Source organism: Homalodisca vitripennis, chromosome 6 (assembly GCF_021130785.1).
Source record: "Homalodisca vitripennis isolate AUS2020 chromosome 6, UT_GWSS_2.1, whole genome shotgun sequence".
Taxonomy (NCBI): domain Eukaryota; kingdom Metazoa; phylum Arthropoda; class Insecta; order Hemiptera; family Cicadellidae; genus Homalodisca; species Homalodisca vitripennis.
In genome coordinates this window covers 101,431,074-101,457,955 of record NC_060212.1, presented here as the reverse complement: position 1 = coordinate 101,457,955, position 26,882 = coordinate 101,431,074, and the positions used below count along the sequence as shown (strand labels likewise).

Here is a 26,882-nt window from a genome sequence, read left to right as displayed (position 1 = left end):
ATGGTGCGATTCTAGCGGCGTGTGGCGGCGTATGTCGCAACTGTTCACAGATAACAGCTCTGGTGCGCTATCAGTGTTGAGAACCTCGCATAGTGCACTGCGGACATGGAGACACAAAGAGTGGAAGCCTTGGCCAGCCTCAGGACTCTTGTTCAAGGTAATAACTGGAACGATTTTTAAATGCATTTTACATTCATTCCGGTGATCGATCATTCGTGACGATACTCGTTTACTACAAGCTTCCACATGAAAACAATCACACAACACAAACAGGGCTAAGTGTATAAAGGTAGGTTATAACTGGAACGATGTTTAAGTATATTGTACATTCAATCGGATGATCGATCACTCGTGACGATAGTCGTTTACTACAAGCTTCCACATGAAAACAAACACAAGACAAACAGGGCTAAATGTATAAAGGTAGGTTATAACTGGAACGATGTTTAAGTATATTGTACATTCAATCGGATGATCGATCACTCGTGACGATAGTCGTTTACTACAAGCTTCCACATGAAAACAAACACAACACAAACAGGGCTAAATGTATAAAGTTAACTGTGAACTGGAACGATATTTTAGTGTATTTTACATTCAATCGGACGATCGTTTACTCGTTACGATTTTCTTGTACTACAAGCTTCTACAAACACAACACAAACAAGGGTCAGAAACTCTACATGTGTAAGGTTAGGTAAAAATTAAAAATAACTCAAAAGAAAACTTGACAGTTTTTAACACTTTACATGTAGAGAAATTAATGAAACATATTTATATTTATTATTAGCTGTTACCCGCAGCTTCGCACGCAATCTTTAGAACCGAAGTCCTTATATTATTTTGTTAAAGCACTTATGATGTAAAATGATGGAGTCTTATGGAAGTTGTAAAACGTAAGTAGGCATACATCAAGTAAATATTATTTAAGTTCATGGTAAATATTATCAGAGTTTAATTTAATTAATATATCATGTTTGGCACGTGTAGAGGCATTTATGATTCAAATTAATTAATTATATTTGCAATGTCACAGCTGAGCCTGCATTACATTTCTATTCTGATCAATAAAATACAAATAAACAGGTCTCGGAAACCTACTTCGGTCAAAAAGCGTCCATTTCTAGCCTTTATCACATATTTCAGGTTTAAGATATTTCCAGTACCTTAGTAGAGTTTGCCTTGTCCTGACGAAGAAAAACAAATATACTTACGTAGGACCGAGAAGCCTACTTCAGTTAAAAAGTACCTACTTAATATCGTTTAAATTCACTTACTATGTCACATTTCAGCTCGCAATATTTCCTCGATCAAATTCTAGAAACGTTCGATTATGCAGTTCTAGGAAATCTACTTTGGTCAAAATCGTCTACTATCGGCTTCTGTAATCTATTTTTAGTTTAAAATATTTCCAGGGACATAGTTGTTTGTTTTGTTGTCCTGATGAAGAAAATATACTCATACGTAGGACCTATTACGGCCAAGGGGAAGTAATACCTACTTCCTATGTACTTTCAGTATAAGGGGGAAATCCTTATTAAGGTTATGCAACATTCCAAAATAATCGTTATTAAAGTTTTGCGTTACACTTGTTTTTATGGACTGTAGCCATGGAAAGAATGAATCGTTGAGGCATTTTAGTGTTCATTTCTGTTTTTCCAAAAGCCACTGTTAAAATACCACATCACACTGTCAAGGAAGCCCACCAGTTTAAAGTAACTTGTGTGAAAACATCCACAACTTTGTTCATTAAGGTTGGTTACATAGCAGTGTTTAAATAATATTTAAAATGCATTAGATGATTTAAATTCGTCACTGGCGCAATCTGGAGTAAAATTTTGATATTAACTTTTTATTTACTATCTGCATTGCACTACTGATCAAGCACTGTTTACTTAATATTTGATCAAATTTAAATGTAAACAGATGTTTCAGCCAATTTGTCGACTAAAACTGAAGGTGTGAACAGCTGTTTAGTGCCAGTTTAATTTGGATTATGAAAAGTAAAAACTACAATTTTTTCTAAAATTCTAAAATATTTCAGGTAACTTTTCTTATATTTTGCTTCATAAAAACCTTCCATGGATTTCAATGAACATTTTACAAAAAGAATTAACCTAATTGGTCCAGCCGTTCTCGAGATTAGCGCTTACCAACACATTTAGCGATTCATTTTTATTTATTAGATATTAATTAGTAAATTATCAACTTGTAGAAACCTATATGAATTTAAAATGCCTGTTAATTTAAAACAATGGACTACGCAATTTGATGTATTCTTTATCAACAAAACTATAAACTGAAATCAAAAGACTATGTAGGTTTTGGTATTACAACAAGTTTATTTAATGGTTCATTAATGAGGTTCCAATGTAGAAGCTTATCTTAGAGTTTATGTACACTATCTAAACATTCGCATCTGAAACTAAATTGATTAGTTTTCATTTAGATAAAGATTTATTGCATCAAAATGGTATTGTTAGAAGAACTGCTTTATTACTACAATACAGCAGGCTTACCCTAACAACGTTTTGTTCTCTAATTGAACTACATGCATTATCACGCCAACTGCCAAGGGCAAAAAAGTACCATACTAAAGTTTCTTGATAATTTTAATGTAGTGGAAATGTTTATACTTTAATTTATTTTTAAATGTAATATAATGTAATGTAAGATACATTCTTTAATCAATAATAATAAATAAACAATTGTGACTATGCAAGAAAGAATTTCTTGATTCTTGCATGACGTGCTGTTTCGTAGGTACTAGATTACAATAAAGGTGCTTTTACAGCTATAGTATACCTGCAGAAATGTAATAACTCTAGAGCCGTCATTGTTACTAATCATATTGACAAGGAGATGCAGAGTTATTAAATTTTGTTGGTAAAATACAGTTTCTTATATAAACCGGACTACTAAGATCCCAGTAGGTTCTCTGTAATACAATTTGTAATTGACTGAGTATTTGTAATAGCGAACGCTAATCATCCGCAGAATATCTCGTGAACTTTAAATTTAGCAATTTAGCAAGTTTGTTTTAGATATTTCATGGATCATTTAGTTTTTTTGGGTAATTAGTTCGTAGATTTTTAAAGTGTAAGGTCATTGTATGTACTAGATACTACTTTATATAATGACTGACAATTCATGTATTTACATGTAGTTTTAAACAAATGAAGCTAATAAATAAATAACGTATGTGTAATCCTTAGGGCATTAGAGCAAGTGCTAAGGATGAACAAGCACCATAATAGTTCGATATCTGTTCATCCTCAGTGTTTGGCTGAGAGTTATACTTATATCGCTCAAGGACCTGGCAAAGCTTCTCTTATGCCGGGAGATTTAATAAATTCCGTTCTTTTCTATAGGATTCCCGTAGGATATGTCCAGATTGAAATGAGCAAGAAACTTGAAATTTTGCATGCAACTTAAGCAAAACCTGTTACGTGACTTGTTCACCAACCTTGCTTGTTATCCTACCTTGCCAATGTAATTATTGTGTAATTTGTCGGTTTCAAAATTTTACATTTTTCGTCTTATCCTGTTTTTAAAGAACGCTAAAGTTCCTATAAACATTCTGTATTGGATAGTACAATTTTAGTTTCGCTTTATATAGGTATTTCTATTTAAACTTTCACAAAAAAACTTATGATAATGCAGTTTGCTTCCACTCAATTAAGATTATTGCAAATTTGCATTTAAGGAAACATTTTCAAAATCCACAAGTAAGTTTTTTTCTTGTTTATTGAAACGTTTTTAACGTTTCTTTATCTTTTGTTGTTTTTTGAGGTTGAGATTTTGTAAAATTTGCGATTAACAATTTTGATGGACGCAAAATTAAAATGATAAACAAGTTTTAATTTCATGTGTGTATGCTTTTTATGAGTTGTGCAATTTTACGAAAAAACAAACTTATAGATTACTTGACATGAAAATCGAGATATAAATAAGAACTTTCAGTTTAAAAGAATAACAAAATTAGCGCACAAACACGAAAAGTGCTATCGGAGATTACCGGATCGCAGTTACATGTACAGTACGTCCTCTCGCTTGTTCAGTACCATAGGATTCGGATCGTGCAATATTTGTGACATTAGAGAAATGACATCCTGATAACCAAAAGAAACTATAAGGAGTCAATTATAACAAATGAATAAATATAAATAAGAACCTTTTGAATATGAGAAAATATTTTACTGAACTTTGAAACATTGGAAAAGGGGGTTTAACACGCCGAAACGTATATGGAATATTGAAAAATAAATATCTTTTATTTTTTAATATTCCACAGACATTAGAGGCACAGGGTCCACAAAGAGTAGCGGTTCACTATTACTAACTGCCCATCAAGATTACCAATAGTGTCAACAGCATAAACAATTACCACGTGTACAATTAGTGCTGTGTACAATTAGTGCTGTGTACAGAGGTACACTGTCTAACTGCACGTCTAAGAACCTAATATCTGCTACAATTACAAAGGAATTAGACCAGAAATAACAACATAAACAATTATCGCGTGTAGATTGGTGTGTGCAGTGGCAAGCTGTGCATCTATAAGTACCGAATATCTGCTCCTATTGTACTTCTATCATACATCGACTAAAATACTCTTGCATGTTTATAGTGTAATTTCCTGTACAGGGCTAGTAGTCTTTCAGGGTCAAAGGTCGACAACTAATGAATTAACCAGGCCAGAATAAATAAATGATAAACAAGTGTGTAGGCTGCTGTCCGCCACTGGGGTCAGGGGAACCCTGGACTTGGACTCTGAGACCGTTACTCTTAGTGATAACCCGTGTTTCGTGTGTCAGCTGAGAAAACAAAACTGTTTACTTTGAAAAAATAGAGTTATTTGTTGCGGAATTGAATGATTTCCGTCGACGAGTAATGCCTTTCCGATATTCCTTATTCGTACTTTAATTTCCTTTTTACTCAAATATATAAGTAAAATTAAAATGTATGAAATGTAGCTTGCTAGACCAAAGTATGTACTGTTCCAATTAACACTACAATACACCTTCTATAGAGTACATCAGAAACAAGTAGTATACCGAATTTGTCAAAGGAAAAATTTGATGTAAACGGGAGAGAAAATCATATGTTGGATACAGTGGCGCACCCAGAAATCTTCCTTGGGTGTGACTGGAACACCGATGACTTGGGGGCAGGGAAACCCCTGATATCAATAGGGCCTCACCCGAGAAAATGTTGAAATATTAGGTCCTAGAATTGTTATTTTATGGTACTTCTGAACTAATAAATATCAGGTAAGAGTGTATAGTGTAAAACCACTCTCACACCAATCACCTGGAAGTTTATATTGGGATAATTAAAATATCTTGAATCAAATACAGGTTTATGAAGTATGTTTAACTGAAGCGAAATTGAATAATAACATTAAAAAAATAAACGAAATAGTATATTTTAAATCACAAATCAAGACTAAAATTAAATCTTGATGTATATTCTCTGATCAAAAAGTATCTTAGATATCCGAGTTTGAAAGTTGACCCCAAACTACCTGATAGGCTACTTTAGCAGGAGTTATATTAACATTTAGTTCGTTCATTTCTGTATTTCTATATATAAAATTGTAGAATCCGATTAATACCAAATGTTTATAGATGCAAGTGTACTTTAACTGAAACGTAATTTTAGAATTATTTATAAATGTATGGAAATAAAGTAGTTATTAATTTATGTTATTTTCTTTTATTCTTAACTACGTGGTTCAAAGAATTCGGCACTGGTCACGTTATGGAGCTAATAGTCATTATCTTCAGCGTGTATGTTTGTAAACCATTACTTAAAACTTTTAATTTTTAACACATATTTAGCAGGTTTTGTTAATTTACCAGTAACTCTCGTTGTGACGCGAACTGCGCCCAGGGCGGTGTTGCCTCGTGGTGACAACGGATGACAACAACCTAACACAGTACAGAACCGGTCAGAGCTTGGGGAACTCAGTCACTACTGTGACAACTGAGGTCCACAAGCCCACTGCGCCCTGGGCGGTGTTGCCTCGTGGTGACAACGGATGACAACTACCTAACACAGTACAGAACCGGTCAGAGCTCGGGGAACTCAGTCACTACTGTGACAACTGAGGTCCACAAGCCCACTGCGCCCAGGGCGGTGTTGCCTCGTGGTGACAACGGATGACAACAACCTAACACAGTACAGAACCGGTCAGAGCTCGGGGAACTCAGTCACTACTGTGCCAACTGAGGTTCACAAGCACACTGCGCCCAGGGCGGTGTTACCTCGTGGTGACAACGGATGACAACAACCTAACACAGTACAGAACTGCTCAGAGCTCGGGGAACTCAGTCACTACTGTGACAACTGAGGTTCACAAGCACACTGCGCCCAGGGCGGTGTTACCTCGTGGTGACAACGGATGACAACAACCTAACACAGTACAGAACTGCTCAGAGCTCGGGGAACTCAGTCACTACTGTGACAACTGAGGTTCACAAGCACACTGCGCCCAGGGCGGTGTTACCTCGTGGTGACAACGGATGACAACAACCTAACACAGTACAGAACTGCTCAGAGCTCGGGGAACTCAGTTACTACTGTGACAACTGATCACGTAGGAACTACTATGACATATACTTTGTACAGGATACTCGTCTGTCCCGAGAGTAGGATCAAGTTACCGCAAAACAAAAGTGTCCGGTACTGCTAAAGGTACTTTTATTTTACACGTTTACGTTCCTAGTACAAAATAATCAGACTCGTTTAGCAGTAACAGTAGCTGGAACATGTAATTGTACCATTTTATGAGTACTCTGTAACGTATGATGTTAAATCAGTACTAGTACACTTTTACTCGATTACTGAACGCACCAGGTACGGGTGAAATCTACAATAAGTAGTAAGACCTAACCTTACCTTCGTAGATGCTGTGTGACGGTAAAATTTAAATATTTAGTGTTTTGAACTAAATTAAATTACTGTACGTGTAGTGCTGTGTCTTTCGCAATTAAGGGCGTGTAATGCCATATTATACGTGCAGTGACGATAGAGTTTGCTGTAGACAGCGTAGTCGAACACTCGACAAAAGATTACAATATTCGATGTTTACCTGTTTCTCTGTCTCGTACTTGTATACAATGGCTGACGGTATGTAATTTACTGCCCGTATCCGGTAAGGAATGTTACACTCATAAGCAGTGGAAAATATCAAAGTTTGGCCGTACTTAAGTCTGTTTATATACACAGCACGAATCCTTATTTTATGATAGTTCGAAATTTGTCGATAAAATTTGCTGAATACGGCGTAGTCGAACACTCGACACAAATAGCAATATTCAATGTTTATCTATTACTCTGTGTCGTATTTGTATACAGTAGCTATCGGTATAGATACGCAGTGTTACACTCATATGCGGCGTAAGATATCAACGTGTGGGCGTACTTCAGTCAGGTTTATTACAGTCTAATCTTGTAAACACACTACGTATATTCGTTATACAAATATAATTATAAAACAAGGGAACTAAGCTTTTGAAACAATGTAAATTCAGTAAATATTATTTAATGGTATAGTAAAGGAATGTTCACGAAAATTAATATACGCGTAGTTAATGTATTCGGTATATAAATGGATCTCAACTTTTCATTATGTAATTTCAAATTCCATTTTAATTTATGACAAAAGGAAACAAAAGCAGTGGTTTAAAAAGCGAATACAGAAACTGGTATACATGTCTTATTAATTTTAAGACCGTTTTAAATTTGAAAAGATTCTTAAATTTTAAATTTTGAAAAGAAAAACTCTTATTGTTTACCATGATAGGTTAGTAATGTTCGGAGTAGAGCCCTACGAAATATTAAAAAAAAAAAACTCTTTTGGCTTTGTTTGTTTTTAAGAAATCTCAATAATTTTATTGATTCTTTTATGGTATTAGCTGAATTTAATGGAAATGTTTTAATAAAATATAATTAAACACTGCAAACTCTATCAGCAATCGAAGCAACGGTATTGTTTAAAATGACATGCTGAAGAATCCTGTGAACCCTTAAACCAATAAGGTTATCTGCACGGCTTTCAGAGTGACAAGATATCAAGAATAGATATGTTTGGGGAATTGGAGTTGCCTGGAACAAGGCTTCAAGTAAGCAATGGTAGGCCCTCCTCACTTACTAAAGTCTTTAACACTATACGTGTTCCGCAATAAACAAAATCTAAGGATCAAATTGTCCCTTTTCCCCAATATGATAATACTTGAGCCTAGAAATTAGCCTCTTTTGAATATAAGCTGGGTTAACCAAATGTTGTGTATTACGATATCTATCTTTTCTGCACTCAGAGTAGGTTTTACTGGCATTAAAATAAAGTAATTACGTTATCTAATTATTTACCTCTCAACCCAGACTAGATGCCATTATTATCTCTGGCATGTCTACATATTTCTGAATGGACCGTGGCATGGTGGTTACATATGCTGTTCAAATCGAATTATTTAATGTTAAACAACTGACGAATGCGTTTGTTCTTCGTTCAGATTATTACTAGATTCACATATTGTATATCTAACTTTATCATGTTTATGTGTATTATATCATTGGTATTCATATTTTTCAGATTTCCAAAAACTACTCCAATACCGGAAGATTTCTCACAAATACTACGAACCCATATTTGAAAAGTGAATTAGAAATTCATCTGTATGTACTTTTATTGTCACATAAAGCATTGCTTCCTAAGCAATGCATTTCATTTTTTTAAATTCAAACACTTTATTTTAAAGGTGTGAACTTTTAATTCAGAATTTAACAATACAACCCTTAATACGCAATAAGGATTACTTCTGAGATTAATGATTCCTAATATTTTCAGATGAAAAAGACTTATTTGTCGGAAGCCCCATAGATGACAATCTACTCCTTCAGTATCTTCACTATGCGAACTTCAACGTAGATGAAGCATTTGAAAAGGTAAAAAACAAGAAATTAAACTGATAGAAATTAATAAAACTAATTGTATTAATTGCATTATTACTAAGCTTACTCTTAGTTTTACCTGTATGCCCTTATTCAGTTGTTATTGAACGTCTAACTTACAACATTGAACAATATGTTTTCTTCTTGTAATTTTCTTAAATGAATATTTATCATAGTGGCTTTATCTGTTTGTGAAAATTTCCTTCAAGTTCAAATTCAAAACTCTTTATTCAAGAACTTTTCAGTACATAAATCTCATATTTCCAGATGCGCCTCATAGAGCGCGTGCGGAAAGTAGTTGACAGTTAACATGTATACAAGTTGTGAAACATTTTGCAATCCAACAGCAGTCCATTTCTAACTTCCATCATCATTAGTTTTCAACCCAATAGAAAATAGAAAAAAATCAATTTCACAAACATAACACTATTTTCAACTTGATCATTAAATACAAAAATAGTGCGCAGAAAAGTGACACTTGACAACAATAAACAAAAAACTATATGTTTGCCATGCCAAGTAACAACAATCCTATAACTATTTACTAAAAGGAAGCCTTTAGTGGTAAATTAACTATGAAAAATGCCAATAAAAGTAACAGTAACAGTAACATTAATACAATAATAATAACAAGTTTATCATGTTGTACATTTTGAAGCAGAAAATGTCTATACAAATAAAATGAACTATAAATAATTAACAATAAAAATAATAATAATAATTTAATTAATTCTATAAACTATGAAGTATAAAAGGCCTAGTACAATAAATAAAGTATGACGAATTAACAATAAAATAGTATAACTGAAGCGATGTATTAATGTCAATAAATTAGATTTTACATCCGTACAATATTGCCTTCCTTAAGAGCGAGGCAATATCCACAGCACATTTATTGTATTTCAATTCCAGTCCATGGTGCCTGAAGACAATATCTTTAAGTGTTGAATGACTTTTAAACTTAAGAAAATAATGACTTTACACATAAATCTGTGAAGTATATTAAACAAATAACCTAACATATTAAATAAATAAAAAATATATATATATATATATTACTAAATAAATATAAAATAACAAATAATAAATACCATAAAATAAAGACAATAATATAAAAATACTACATAACAAATAAATCATATATAACAAGTAACTATAATATAAATGAATAGATTTAAATGCCTGCAATAACAAAAAGTATCCATCCAGTATCCAAAGTTACTAGTATATGCTAAGTAGTGTAATATGACAAGTTGTACTTAGGCTATGTGTTTGTAACAAGTTCAAGTGTTTTGATATTGACCTTGTGTTTTTCTCGAAAAATATTTCATATCTATATGCTAAAATCAAGTTATTGAAACGTTTTCGACCTAAATAACTAAACTGATGTCTGCTCAGCTCTTTGGTGTAAAAAGGAATTTACATTTGCATATACTGAGCAGAGCGAGTTGTTCTCATTATTTCCCTGAATGGGTATTGATTTATCTATTTGTAAATATGCATTATTGCTGAATACTGATAAACCTCATTAAATGTCAATATTTTAAACTGGTTGAAAATGTAACTTACTCCTTCATTTCCTTTTTATAGTAAACATTATTCGGAGAGCATGCCTTTGACTCATAACCACGGGCCTGGTAATTGAGGGGTATGTTTCTCCATGATCCATATCTCATCATACTTTCAAACCATGATGTGTATATTTGTATTAGTTGTTCACTCTTAACATACTGCTTCAAATGATGCATAATTCACCTTTCTTAATTTCTTTGATAAGTAGTCAATGTGGTGATCCCATTTAAGGTGTTGATCTAAATATAAACCTAAATATTTAACGAATTTGACTATTTAAATATTAGAACATGAGCAACCTTAAAAACATTGGTGCTTGTGACAGATCAAATTGAAAAGAATCTTGACTTATTTTTAACTGTAGTGCATGCCTATTATAGGCAGAGCACACAAGTGCGGTGTCGTCAGCATAGACGAACACTTCGCGCACCATAAATTAATTTCCGATAAAATTGTTTGTCTTTATTTAAATACACGTTATATTTGTATTCTGTTTGTATTGTATTATGTATATTCTAGTATTTTTATAAAAGTACTACAAATCCATAACCGTTTTCTATTTAACTCTTTACTTGGGAGTATGCGGTGACTGTGTCACACGACAGAAGATAGTCAGGATGATGTATCTAAATCGATACATTCTAAGGGTTTAATGCTGTAAAATTAACTATACTGCTGGATTGTCCCGATATCCTGAGCAACATCCTCGTGGTGTTTCCTCGTGGCAATCGCTCAATGACCATCTTTCGCAGGAGATATGAGCCAACTTATTATGCATACCACAGTGGCATGTCAAAGCTCCTATGGTTCGGAAGTGAGGCTGCAACCCGGACTGACTTCTCGGGGTATCCCTTGCATCTTTCAAAATTGTCATCTTGACTAAATGTTATACTTAGCCACGCTTAAACCTCACAAGCACATACATCTGTACAGACATTTGTGACCATTCTATTGTTACTACACCTTTTTGCTTGTTGTTATTACTTTTTTATAGCTCTTGCCACTGTTACGTTGTTAATTTGTTATACATTGTTCATTGTTCCTGTTACAACTTATTTATTTATTCTCGTTTCTTGATATCATTTGAATAGTTTTTTTATTGTTGTAATTATTGTTATTTAGTTTATAATTTGTTACAAAAATATTGTTTAATTTAGGATGTGTTTGCACTCACTGTTAATACGTAATTTTTCTTCTATTCCATTTTTCTTCTGCCACTTGGAATGAAATGTTACGATATAAGTGGGTACGTTAAATGTAAATTGGTGTTGACCGTTGAAGTAAATAATAAATATACGTGTGTTTAATCTCAAATTTATAAGAAGCCTAATATTTAACGGTTACTTGAGAATATGTAACTTTAATATTTTTCCCATAATTTGTATGTGTCTTAAAACTCCCTGTCCTATAATGGCTCATTCTATTTTCTCTCTTTCTAGTCGATTTTTTCTAGATCTCTTTATGTTGTATGAAGAAATATTAATTCCTTTGACATGCCAATTTATCTGTAAGTAATTCACTAACTTACACCATGCATCTACAATTCTCGAATAACAAATAGTTGGCCTTGCACAGACAAATTTAATGTAAATGTTATTTTTTAAGTTTTTTTGCCAGGAAATACATCATTCTCTCTTAAAACATGTGAATGTCACAGATGAAGGTGGTGTACAGCCTGAAGGCACAAAACAGTGAGTGGTACGCCCACAGGCGGGATCCTGCTGTACATGATGTAATCCTCAAGAAGGGAGTCCATCTCATGTTGGACAACAGAGACCAGCTGGGGCGCAGAATCTATCTGCTCAGGCTTGGTAACAGTTTCGTATTGTATTTGTGTTTAGTAGTGCTACCAACTTAAAATGTGATAATTACCAAACCGCCCATAAGTTTTTATAATTTACATGAATTTTTTTATAAATATAAATTTAACAGTTAAAGTTGAGATTCTTAGTTAGATACCGAACGCAGAGACAGTCTTATGAAATGTCTGAGCGTAAGCGCAGCCTATCACTGAAAGATGCTGGAAACTTTTCGTTTGTGTCTGTCTGTCCGAACGTTACGCCTTAATGTCGCACAATGTTCTGCAATCTATGATGAGGAAAGTTGGTCAAGAAGAGTGATTAAGGGTTGTTGTTTCAACAAAATGAGTTTACTGCACAAAGAGTTATACTGTTTCCAGGACGTCTGGTACCTCTGAGAGGTATTGAGGAGCGGCCTGCACGGTCACCAGACTTGAGCATGTGTTATTCCTTCCTCTGGGAATGTCTAAAGGATAAAGTGTTCAAACACAGCCTTCGCAGACTGCCAGAGCTGAGAGAGCGGATTATTGAACACTCAGTTACCTCGCGATATGTATGAGCCGGCTGTCCAACACTTCAGACATCGTCCTTCAGCAGTGTGTGCTGGTAGGGCGCGTCGTATTTGAGGACATTATAATCGAAACTTAGTGAACACAAAATGGTATTTACTACTGGTTTCCAAAATAAATTCCAATTTAGCTACCTAGTTCTGTAACTTTTTATAACTGCTTAATTAGTTCTGCCACACCCTGTAAAAATGAAAATATCTTACTTGAATTTAAAAATAAGATGTGTATTTTCAAAATCATTAATCACAGACGAAGTTATCACAAAAGTACATCTATAAACAATAATGTTGAATACTGTATAGGTAAAACACGTACAGTTAATATTTACACAGCGTTACATTTCCAGATAATGTATATCTCGTCTTCTCGTATATAAAAATGAAATCAGGTTTGTTAGTCTCACTAAAACTCTAGAATGGTTGGACCGATTTGGCTAATTTTGTTTTGAAAAATTTGTGGAAGTCATGGGTAAAGTTTCTAGGAATATTTAATAATTCTGGAAAATAATTATAATATTTACGACACATAATCCAAAGTTAGTGACCCTAAACTGCTGTTGGCACTTTCAGTAGAAGTTCACCAGAGTGGCAGAAACATTTACATTTAAATTTAAGAAATATTGAATAATTGTTGATCAGATTGCAAAGTCAAAGTTACTATATATTTTTTATTTTAGATTGCACCAGTGACGAATAAACTACCCAATGCATAGAAAATAATATTTAAACGGTATTCTAAAACCCACCTTAATGAACAAAGCTGTGAATGTTTTTCGAATAACGTTACTGAAACTGATTGTCTCCCTTGACAATTTTAGGCTACTGTAGCTCAAGGGAAAGTAACTGGGATGGCACACTCTTTTCCTTATATCGGAAGCAGAAGATAAACGACGGAAGTAAATGCATTTTCATTAAAGTAGTCTTTTTAAACTTACGTATGTACACATTTTCTTTATCGGGATAATGTCAACATCGCAGACCGCAAATAAACGCTTTGAAATCTTAGTTGGATTCCAAAACCCACATATGTGTTTATTTTCTTGGTCAGGGCAACAACATAAACTCAACTATGGAACCATAAATAAATTATAGAGGAAATGAATTTAATCGGTCGTATGACTTTTATGCACCGCTGTAACTTTTCCGGCGTACGTAAGTTATACATTTTCCTTATCCGGACAAACAAAGCAAACTATCATTTGAAAAACTTTAGACAGAAAGTCAAGAACGTATCCAGAAAAAAAATTCGGGGGTCCAGACAACTAATATTTTCCCATAATGGACAGAGTGATAATGAATATATAGGCTATATTCATACATCAAAGCCTAAAACAGAACCAGTCAAAATTATATTTATTTGCGTTTATAATCTCTCTACCATGGATACAAAAATAATATGTACCTGATATTTCATGTGTTAAAAAAATTGCTTGGCTCCATCATAACTAAGAAAGCTATGGCCTTCGATTTTGAAAATTACACATGTATTGCCACTTTTTAGTGTTTTCCACTCCTATGGTATTAGAGCCGTAATATTTGAGAACAAAGGGTGAGGAGGCTAGGGACTCAAGCGAGGGGGAGAAACGTCCAAATTTCAGACACAGGTTAACTGTACTCGGATGTCTTATTTCATTGTTACTAAAAGCGCATCCATTTTTCTCTAAAATCAATCTAATTATAAAGGAATAACAAAGTTAAGATTAAAATGTTGCTCAAGTATAAATTAACTTTATTTATGAGCAGTTAATGCAAGTAATACACTGTAAATGGAATGCATGGTACGCAAGTTATTATATTTATATGAAAGTTCAATGGCAACGTTGATTTATTATAATGTTGGAGTACACAACCTTGTTTAAACACCGGGTATATAGTAACGCTATCGTTGCGTACATACATTAATGCTATGTGCTTCTGTCGTACCACACTTTGTGTTAGTTGTGTTTAGTTTACTTCATCTCGTTTCAAATGACTGCACTTCTCGGCCAACGTACACGAAGTGAGAAGTTTGCGTGGCTGAGGAACGTTATTGGGTGACTGGGACTCGAAAGTAAACTCAACATGACCTTGAACCGCTACGCCGATGCGGTGAACAGGCGATATATCGAGCTTGCGTTATGTTTTGGCTGAGCGTCAGCGAAGGGCCTGGAAAAATGTAATTTCTGTGTCTGTCTATCTGCACGATAACTCGAAAACTGACTGACCTAGTCTTTAAACTTTGCTTGAATCTTCATTTCTTTAGGCAAGACAGAGAGTTTTGTAGTGCATGTCACTCCATGCAATTTGGCTGATCGTTAGCGAATATTTTTACATGGGTCTTGTAGGTAACCATGATGAAAATGAGAGCAGTGATAAATACACTTGTAATCAAACTGAGTCCAACCATATGAGATTTTAACATTAGACATATTTATTAATAAATTTAACAATAATATATTGGAAAGTCTACATTACAATTCGGTGACAATATTCAATTTCAGCGCACTCTTGCGATATAGCACCCTTCGTAGCTCACAGAAACGTTTATTATTTGTACACTGCTATGAAACGTTACTTAATGAAGGTAAATGTGAATGTATAAGTGGCAAGATATCCCTCTGTAGATCTGTAAATGTTGCATGAAACTTAATTCCTACATAGACAAGTATGAGTTATATGATGGTGTTATCCAACCAAGGAATTTGGCTGAGCGTAATTGAAGCCCATCTCTCACTTACTAGACTGACAAAATTTTTCGTTTGACTGCCTGGGTTGTGAAAAGTTGCTCTTTATGAATGATGTCTGTCTGTCTGTCTATAGCACATGCGCCTCAGATTTCAACTTGTACAAAGAACCTCAGCAAAGCCTGTTACGTTACGCGCCGCGTCGTGTAGCGTAAAATATAACATAGCATGTTGTTTACAATATAACAAGTTTTCTCTATTTATAATAATATGCATTACGTGTATAATGTTAGTATTTCTTTAAAATTACTTAGTTTTAAGGATATCCACATAGTGTTCGCATTGTTTACAAATGGACGATAACCCACTGCGTCTAATAGTTGGCTAGTAATAGGGTGGCTTGAAATAGTTCTCTAGGTCAAATTCCATTTGCTGCTAGCAAAACTAAAACTTTCCTATTATAATTTAATTTAACATTTAGAATATAAATTAAAACAAACAAAAATCTGCATCAATTTTAGAACAAGATAAAAAAGTATTTCTATTTATCGTATCGAATCATAGTTAATACCGGACAGACGCTAAGTAATACCTTCGACCATCTACTGACCGGCTACTGCTGTACCTTGAGTGCTGCCCCACACTGTGGCGACGAGCAAACAAACATCCCTCGAGATCACGCAAAATAATAATGTTCTATTATAGGTGGTGATCACAAACCATCAGCGCGAATGTGCTACAGCAATCCGAGTAGTTAAACCATCATAAAAACATTCGAATAAAAGAAAAACGTCCCTCGAGATAACGCAGAATAATGTTTTATAGATTGTGATCGCAAACCATCAGCGCGGAGTGCTATGTCAATCCGCACTGATGGCCAAGTAGTTGAACCACCATAAAAAACGTCCGAATGAAAAACCATCCTGGGAGAGTACAAGATCAGTGTAGCATAAAACTAATCACTAGAGTGTATATCTCTAGTAACTGTAAGAGGTTTTGTCACAAGATAAAACTTTAGAGGGGAGGGACCACACTAGCGTCAGCGCGCGCGCGCTAAGCAATGACCTTGACCTTGACCGGCTCGGTGCGAGCCGCCGCGCCAGCCAGACATTAACTTTCCGGATCTTAATAAACATCATAGAGTAAAGAAAAAACATAATTTACAATACTAAAAGATAATTCGCTGTACCGTAACAGCCACAGCGTGCTCTCCGCAGCCAACCGAGCAGAAAAATAAAAGGTTATGTGAAGTTTCACGTGTTGCTCTACGGAATGTATATAATTGCCTGCAATTTTCCTGTGTTCTTTTCTTCTGTCGGACTTGAAGGTCGATTCAGGATTGAATAAAGTGGTTGGACACTTGCACTTGTATCTTGGCAAAACAACTGACTTTTATATAATCGCAGCGCTTGGCAACTGTGAACTCTTTCCTAACAAGCAACGGATTATCTTTATCACAGTTGTGTGCTAAGATTGGTAAACACTGTTATCGGCTTATTGAATAGCTCGAGAGGAGTTTTCGGAAAAATAAAATTTAAACTAGTGATGAATGAAGGGCCGTATAATTTCTCTGACTAAAGTTTATTTTACAGGAAATCTGGTGTACGGTGCCCATGAGCCACACGAGATGTTCCAAGTAGATGACCTGTGGTTGAGCTTGGCTTTGGACGAGGAAGAGACACAAAAGAATGGACTGGTAATGATTTTCGACATGGAAGGCATGCCGTGGAAGTTCCTCCGTTACTTCACTCCTCACATAGTCAGGGTTACCACGACTAAGGCGGAGGTAGTTAGTCTTTTAATGGAATCAGAAAACCACTACTATTTAATGTTTATTGGACATAGTGTAGTAATTATCAAAGCATATTTTACGCAGAGCATTATTTTGCCAAGTATAACGGAAACGTACGGTAAATGTTGCGAAATATTTCATTGTAGACTCTGTTAGCAAATCAGTTACATGCACAATTGATAAAAGAGCCAATAGAACACTTTTAGGCTTTCCCCAGATACTTAATAATAGTTATATTTTCTTATTGAAATGTGTTATATGTATATTCTTGTATGGACTCATATTTACACTGTGTATTTTTGCTTTTATGATGGTTTGATGTTAGGGTGTGATCTGCATTTATAATTTAGAGCTTTATTTGTAACTGTGCATATTACTACTGTACACTATATCAAAGATACATAATGTTACTCTACGGCAGAACCCTGCTAGTTGCTCTGTATTGTTGATTATCCATCACAGTCATCATTGACAATTGGTGGCAAAAAAAAACTATATTTAACAGTCCGTCATGAGCAGGACCACAGTTACATATTACTACTGTATACCATATAACAGATGTAAACGTTTGCTCTACGGCAGAACTCTGCTAATTGCTCTGTATCGTTTATTATCCACCACAGTCATCATTGACAATTGGTGGCAATAAAAACTAGATTTCAACAGTCCATCATGAGGAGGACCACAGTTACATATTACTACTGTATACCATATAACAGATATAAAATGTTACTTTATGGCAGAACTCTGCTAGTTGCTCTGTATCGCTGATTATCCATCACAGTCATCATTGACAATTGGTGGCAATTAAAAACTATATTTCAACAGCCCGTCATGAGCAGGACCACAGTTACATATTACTACTGTATACCATATAACAGATATAAAATGTTACTTTATGGCAGAACTCTGCTAGTTGCTCTGTATCGCTGATTATCCATCACAGTCATCATTGACAATTGGTGGCAATTAAAACTATATTTCAACAGCCCGTCATGAGCAGGACCACAGTTACATATTACTACTATTTTATATTTTAAACTCTTTTTAACTGTTATTTAAATGTGTGATGTTGTATTCTTCTGTCTAGTATTAATCGGTTCTATAATATCTGACCATGTTCCATGCATGTCTCATGTCAATGAACAATAAAGAATTTGATTTCATTTGATTTGACTGTATACCAATTGCTAATTCCTGGTTCTCTCTTCACACCCTTCGCATACTTGGTTTGATTTATTTTTGAATTTTAAAGCGAACTCCATTTAATGATGAGAATTTTGATTATAAGATTTTCATATAAATACATAAGAGGGCTCTGAGGCACATGTGGCCATTGTGCCACTGGTAAATTTTACTCATAAATGTCGTACTTTTCGCTACTAGTAATTACTTTTAAATATACTTGTAGAAAGACTCTCGCAGGTTTATTTAAAAGTTCACTGGAGTGAAATGTGATTTTTTTCGTGAACTTTTTGTTCCAATTAAATTTCAATTTAGAATGACATTATTTTTCTTACAACAAAATGAATATCTGTGTATATTCCTGCTCTAAAATATTATTTCGTTATGTCGAGGTGCTATACGTATACTGATAAACATCAGTAATATAAATAATTTTGAATTATTTAAAGATCCGAATGAGCCAGCGAAATAATTATCAAAGTTTAAATCAGTGAGCTCATTAGCTATATACGAGTAATTTACATCCGCTACATTGTACATATGAAAGATGTACACTGTACAGATTGTTGATAAGAATAGTTAGATTGGGATAGATAAGAAGTCTTGTGAAGAATAGTTGATAAACTGTAGTGCCAAAGTTATTTGCTGAATGTACTTCTTTGGTTCAATTTATGTGTACTTGATTACTGCACTTTATGTTAACTTGAACAACTGGTGTTTGAAATATTGAGTGTCAAAATACTATAATACGTCAAAATAAAACGGTTTTTTTTAATATTGAATAACGAAAAATATGAGGTATTTATGTGTATGACTATTATTTTGTGCATTCTAAAAATCGATGATTATCTACTTATGTTTTATGTGCATTCATTAACACCTTTCATAATTACTGTAAATTTAATTAATTGTATTTCTTGTATGGAATGTAAAATTATTGTAGTTCAACTCTACAAAGAGACTATAAGATTCTAAAATAAATCTTTGTCGTTTATTTCTACAATAATATTTTACAGGACATAGGATGCCATATACAATGTAGGTACACTTCAATGTTACCAGTATGTAATAAAAAAGTAAAATAAAAAATAAAAATTTACAGTATTATCAGTTAAATCCGTTATTTATTGTCCGCATTTAAACATATAGAGATACGAATTTATAGGAATATGTAGGAATGCTATTTAACTACTGAAATATAAATGTAAAACAAGTAACAAACAAGTCTGCTCGATTGTTAATAAGATTATAACGTATTTTTAGTAATGAAACTCTTATCTTATCAGATCAGTACATATCCAGCTGACACTCCTCCGGCCATCACTGAGTAGCAGCTCTAATTCATCAGTAGAGATAGCGCTTATCACACAACGGATCGAATGAGGTCCACGTATCCAAACCTCAACTAAATATTTTTCAATTAGTTTATTAACAATGTATAATAATGACATTTTTAGATTAAAAACTGGATAGTGTCTCATTTATTCGACCTTCGTTAAATTTTTACCTTCCAGTGTAAAAAACATGTTACGAGACATTATTCGGCGAGTATTTGTCATTGACTATAGAGCAATTCTACAGTTTCTAATTGTACTCACCGAATTCTACTAAACTTATTTTTTTACTTTTTTCAATATTATAGAAACAATTAATGCACTAATATACATTTTATAATATGATTGTATAGTAAAACAATTGTACTTAAATGGCTTAGCTCGTAGTTTTTTATTAGGTCTCAATAAGTAGTTAAATTAACATGTTTGTTAAATTATATCCTTTTCTATTTTTACCCAGAATTTTTAAATGTTCACATCCGTTTATGCCAAAAAGCGAGACTGCCCTGTACCTACACAACAGTTAAATGTAATTACACTGAGTTCTTGTCTAATAATTCTTTTGCTCGATACGGAAGAAATATGAATATTCTAGTGTTATAAATTCTATGTTCAGAATATTCCGGTACGCAACATCCAGTTCCACGTGGTGAACCCTGGACTTCTGCTGCACACCGTCATCCAGCTCGTCTTCCCCTTCCTCAGCCAGGCTACCAAAGAGCAGGTAGTACCCATTTTCCACAGTAAGATTATCGATTTAGGGATTGTTGTTTTTGACTAAAAAAACTAACCTCACTAAATGTCCCGTAGGTGTTTTTTCACAAGAAACTGGAGGGTTTACACGCGCACGTATCCCCGAGCGCCCTGCCCGTGGAATATGGTGGGGAGAGACCTGCCCTAGATCCATCCTCTCTCGCCGCCAAGTACCTGGATGCGAGAAACAATCGAATTGCTGGTAATCATAAATCGATAAGTAAATATATCTAGGAATAATCTGGTTTTACAGTTAAAACTTGTACCGTAGTGTATGTGTTTGATTTGATGATATGCGATAAATTAAATGTGTCTGTTTACAAGTTCTTTATACAATTCTGTAAAAGTTACGAGTATATTAATCGTCTTCATACAAGGTTCGCTTTCGAATATTTGGATTAAGAATGAGAGGTTTATAAGAAATGAAGATATAATGGGGAAATAAAAACAATCAAATCACATTATCCGTTTTTATCCGTTTAACGAAAGGGTATATTTATTGGCAGTTGCACGTATGTTTAGTACTGAAGTAAATGTATCCATTTATCGGTCAGAGAGGCGGGTGTAGCTCTCTACCTTACTTGTAGCTGCAGTGTACATGTTTGTTGAAGGCTGAAACAATGTAGGATGTTGTGACTGGGCCAGGCGTGCAACAGCTCCGGAACTCTTATATCAGTTGTCCCTGTTGGAAATAAAGAAAATGGGAATTTGAAGATTCACTCTAAAAGGATTACGGCTGTTGATGCTGTTAATCCAATATGAAAGAGTTTAATAAGTAGGTATGTACAATTTTGATATTTGCAGCTACCAGTATCACAATTCCTTCGTCGTCAGACGGTTTTCTAAGAGAGTCCATATCGCGTGGGTCGTTGTGTTGAGAATGTTTTTGTAGAGTTTATTTTATGGTGACGTGAATGTAATTTTAGAGGGCTTGTTTGGAAAATATAATATAATATTTAGAGAAGTGGGTTAATTTTTTGGCTTTTGCTGACAACTCCGTTATTTGCCGAGTCGGTATGAGACATTCAGACAACTCAGGATGAAATAGTGCAGGTGGTTGGGGTCTGCGCAAGTGTTTTCATTACGTGTGTTGTTTGGAGTAACAGTGTTTGTCTCGAGTCCTGATTGATAAATTGAGAAGGCTGAGATGATTGCAATCATAAGTTTGTTTTAGGATGCTACTTAGTTGTTCTCAGATACTAACGTCAGTTTGGCGTTACATGTACGTGAATTCAATATCGAGTGGGGAGATATTTTTGTATTGGGATCGAGTACCTGAGGCTTGTTTAATTCGCCACGTGGAAATACTAATGTAGCGTTGTCGGGAAAGTAGACGTTCTGTGTAATGACTCAACTACTGTTACGAGAATGTTTCCGTTACAATAACGGTGAACTTGATGTACTATGTCTCCCACCCTGGGAAGAGAGTTTAAAATGGACCCTCGCTTGAAGCACGTCGCAGAGCCCAAACCAAACAAACATGGCGTCCTTAGCGTATGAGTCAGATCGTCACTGCGCGCCCCATGCCATTATGTACATATGGGAGTCTACGTTAGGTAGCATTATTCTGTTCCGTGGTACAGTTAGACTGATATATTTATTGCAGTGCTTTAGTCCGTATGCCTATTTTCACTGAAACATTGAGTGGTTACACTAAACATATTTCTTCATCTTGCAAACAAGTTCATAGATCTGGTAAAATGTTTATTCTTTGTAAAATTACACACTAATTCAGAAACCGTACCGGTAATTCTTAGTGTACTTTATATCCTTCATTTCATTCAAGTCTGATAAACGTTTAACTCTGATAAATCCTTTTCGTTTATTAATAAGCTCATAGTATGTCTTTTCAGTGTCTAAACTTGGCATAATAAGTCGAACATAAACCGAATTACTCGTGTTTCTTGTTTTAAGTGCACTTGAGTAAAACTGACGGCTTTTAAAAATCATGAGGACCTCTGATTGTTTTCTTGGCAACTATTGGTTTGTCCATCTACAAAAAGTCTAATTTAAAGAATGTTTTATTGTACCAGGCGAAGTTAGGGCTAAGAAACCTCTCTAACACTTAACCTAACCTGGTAACCAACGGCTTAGATGTGACTTCCGAACCCCCCCTCCCCCCACCAATGACCAGGGAGGCGGAACGCTTGTTCAGCGGTCATCCAACAAAGCAGCAGTCAAGCTCGACGTTGCTTGATTCGGTTTTCTTGTGATAACATATCTACATATTTTTAACTAATCAACTTTAACATTTCGTGTAGGGAGTATATAATTATATAACATATAAATTATATGAAAAGTATTCTCTTTTAATACAATTTTGACGAAACCAGTATATTTCCCCACCATGAAAATTCTAGACATTTCGCCCTGTCAACAAATAGAATAAATTGTTTCATTTGTCATTTTCTCTTAAAGTAATAAAAGTCCGCCATACTGATGTAAAAAATGTAATACTTTGATACCGGAGACGGTTTTGTATTTCATTACCGTTTTGCCTTCAGCCAGCTCTTATTTATTACGTAAGAATGTGGCGTCATGCCTATTGTACCAGAACCTCTTCAATTTTAAATATCTATAGTTAATATTTTCTATAACTGTAATTATTATAGTTTAAGAACAATCAATCATAAATCAAAATTCCATACATTTTAGATGTGTCATATCTACTGAATCAGAAACTTCAAATTTCTGGGGAGCCGGGAGGCCCTATCCTCGCAATGTTAAATTATACATATTGAGGTACACTTTTCTCATAAACTATTTAAGCTATAAGGTTAAATTTTTTTTACATACTCTTATACTTGTTGTAATACTATGTGACTATAATTACATTGGTGTGACGTTAGGAAAAAGAATTGGAATTTATTTTCTTAGTTGAAAATGTTTTTAAACTTACACGTTTTTTTAAACTTATTATTTAATATTTTTAAATGTGGAAGAGTTAGAGTAATAATTTTAGTGCTGTATTCTGGCATTGGTACTGGAAATACTCACAAAAAATTTCAAACCTCTAGCTTAAATAGTTCCTGAGAAAAGTGTACCTTTGTGTGAAAAAATATAATTTGCGGAAAAACGCATTTAAAGTGAGTAAACATACCTTAGGCCTAGAACATCCCTGCTCCGTAGTTTGGATCATCTGCATTGCCTTCCTCCTCTTCAATAAGTTTTCTTTTAGCTCTTCTTTCTTGCCTTGCAGTTTTAGTAATGTCCTCAGCTGCTTTTTCAGCTTTACGGAGTCGCGTTTTGTCCATTCCTTTCAGAGCGTCAATCGAACGTTGACAGATTTTTAGCCCTAACTCTTTATATAAGTTCAACATTCCACAATGGCCACTATTAAAAGATAATACACTGTCAAACACTCCTAGTTGTAATGTATTTAACCTAATGAAGGTACTTTTTGGCAATTTTGACCAAACAACATGGTTAAAACTTTCATTAACATTTTGTGTTTGTCCATGAAGGCATTTTGATAGTAGGTCATCACTTGTCAAATCTCTATAAATGCTTTTCATAGCTAGCAAGACAGGCCCTGAAAGTGGAGTTTTGTGCTTGTAGACAGTATTTAGAGCTTTGGATTTATTATAACCACACCACGATTCGGCTCCAGTCGGACAAAGGCCGTGCTGAGGGTTTTCATCTGTAGATAACCTATGGAAATAAGTGGACCAAATATTTTTTTTTTCATTTTTGAGACTCCTTTCTTATCTGACACTGCTCTTCTGATAGCTAATCCATAGTAATTTTGTAGCTTGTCAATTTCTACATCTGTCAGTCTGCCTTTCCCTCCGATTACCTTACCGTCATCGAGCTTCATTCCTTTCATATCCCTTTTTAGTTTTCTTGACCTAGATCCTTAACCTAGATTCGCTTCTGGACATGTCCAATGCATTCAAGTTTGGCTATTTCAATATTTTCACCATATGGTTTATTTTTTATTACACTCTGAAAATCTTTACTGTCTCCATCGCCTAAATATTTGGTGTATCTAACTCCTTTACTAACTGAATTTTGAAATACTTTTATTGCCCCTTCCACCTCCATACCACCACTTGACCCTTCATAGTTTTTAGTACAAACATGTTCTTTTGGTTTTTTATTGACATTCTTAGACTCTGTACATATCTGACAATACTTAGACATAATAGCAACATCCAATACCCTACCCGTATCAACACTTGTTACACTTACAATCCCGTTCAACGATTTATGTCCCCGCCTTTGCCAAGAACCGTCTATAGCAACTGTAAGATCTGTACAGCCTTCATTTTCTTCTACAACTTCTGATACAGCTTCTGTCATACTCTTTTCTGCACAATTACTAATACCTGTCCTAAAACTTCTGTATAAGGTCCATACTTATCTGGGGGAGAAGGCAAATCTAACAACGAACACAAAATACTGCCGGCTGCAGGACCTTTACCAATGGTTCTTAGGGCATAGATGAATTTTAAATTAATGTCATATTTATTGCTAGGTGTAAGGCTTGCATTCCTAAACTCATAATGACTTCCACACAAGCTACAGTCTAAAATAGTTTTTACAGCAAGGCCATGTCTTTCGTTGTCAGAAGTATTCAGCTCGATGCAATTATCGCCATTACAGGTTTTGCAACGAGCAAAACATTTTATGGCATTACTTAGAATATCTAAGTCAAAAATACAGTTTCCATTGCCACTAGTTTCAAACTGTTTGTATTGATCAAAAGTAATCTTTTTCGATGAAGAACTTTTATTAGGCCTACCTTGAGATGAATTCAAAGGAGTTGATTGTTCATTAGCTTCAACTTGACCTAGGTTGGTTCGGTTAGTTACATTATTAGATATTTTATGTGTAAATCTGTTCCCATGGAATGTAGATTTCTTTTTGTAAGAAACTTTTACACGAGGCATAGCTTCAAAACTAACACAGAAACTCACACTAAATAAACGAATGTAATACTTTCACCTTCACTGTAAACATCAACATAACCATAAACAACAAGAAGGAAGATTAGTTACAGATGTCGCGTGCAACAATAAGCATTCTAAACAGCTGCTATCAAGTTAGCTAACTAGTAAAACGAAAATTACAAGCCCAATTCTTTAGAACTAGTACTATAACAAGTGACCAAAAGCAAGTAAGCTCCTGAAACGTGTGACTCGTAAATGTAATAAATATGTTATAGTGCTTAATATTTAAGATATTAAAAAACTAATTACATATTCTGAAAGAGGACATTTCAAACTATAAAAAAAACGTAAAAATATTAAAATGTCAAAAAAATTATTTTTTTGCCTCCCGGCTCCCCTTATTATTTTACTAAACTACACAGTATTCTATGATAAATGAATATAATTTTACAATTAAGTCTGCTGTCTATCATTTGTTCTCCTTCGTTCTACCAAATCATGTATGTTACTCATAGTTTGGCCGCGTTATTCATCATTGACTACATGTGTACGCTCAAGTAACAAACTATTCTATCATCCAAGTTTATTGTAGGATTTGTTGTAATATAGCAGCACTCGGCAGCGCGAATCGTCATTAAGACTACATGTGTACGCTCAAGTAACAAACTATTCTATCATCCAAGTTTATTGTAGGATTTTTTGTAATATAGCAGCACACGGCAGCGCGAATCGTCATTAAGACTGCATGTGTACGCTCAAGTAACAAACTATTCTATCATCCAAGTTTATTGTAGGATTTGTTGTAATAAAGCAGCACTCGGCAGCGCGAATCGTCATTAAGACTACATATGTACGCTCAAGTAACAAACTATTCTATCATCCAAGTTTATTGTAGGATTTGTTGTAATATAGCAGCACACGGCAGCGCGAATCGTCATTAAGACTGCATGTGTACGCTCAAGTAACAAACTATTCTATCATCCAAGTTTATTGTAAGATTTGTTGTAATAAAGCAGCACTCGGCAGCGCGAATCGTCATTAAGACTACATATGTACGCTCAAGTAACAAACTATTCTATCATCCAAGTTTATTGTAGGATTTGTTGTAATATAGCAGCACTCGGCAGCGCGAATCGTCATTAAGACTACATGTGTACGCTCAAGTAACAAACTATTCTATCATCCAAGTTTATTGTAGGATTTGTTGTAATATAGCAGCACTCGGCAGCGCGAATCGTCATTAAGACTACATATGTACGGTCAAGTAACAAACTATTCTATCACCCAAATTTATTGTAGGATTTGTTGTAATATAGCAGCACACGGCAGCGCGAATCGTCATTAAGACTGCATGTGTACGCTCAAG

General features: G+C 34.5%; 1 protein-coding gene across 3 annotated transcripts in view; it reads left to right on the top strand.

The window, feature by feature from the left end:
• LOC124364660 (alpha-tocopherol transfer protein-like) overlaps positions 1–26,882 on the top strand; it is a 31,821-nt gene continuing 4,939 nt past the window's right edge. The window contains exons 1-6 of one of the 3 annotated variants that reach the window (XM_046820299.1): positions 1–157; positions 8,855–8,952; positions 12,188–12,347; positions 17,153–17,346; positions 20,488–20,595; positions 20,682–20,826. In XM_046820299.1, the coding sequence (XP_046676255.1) occupies positions 106–157; positions 8,855–8,952; positions 12,188–12,347; positions 17,153–17,346; positions 20,488–20,595; positions 20,682–20,826 (757 nt within the window). In that variant the 5' untranslated portion in view covers positions 1–105. Of the gene's footprint in view, positions 158–845; positions 897–8,854; positions 8,953–12,187; positions 12,348–17,152; positions 17,347–20,487; positions 20,596–20,681; positions 20,827–26,882 lie in introns of those variants that run through there. The other 2 variants (XM_046820300.1, XM_046820301.1) reach the window with 2 other exon arrangements.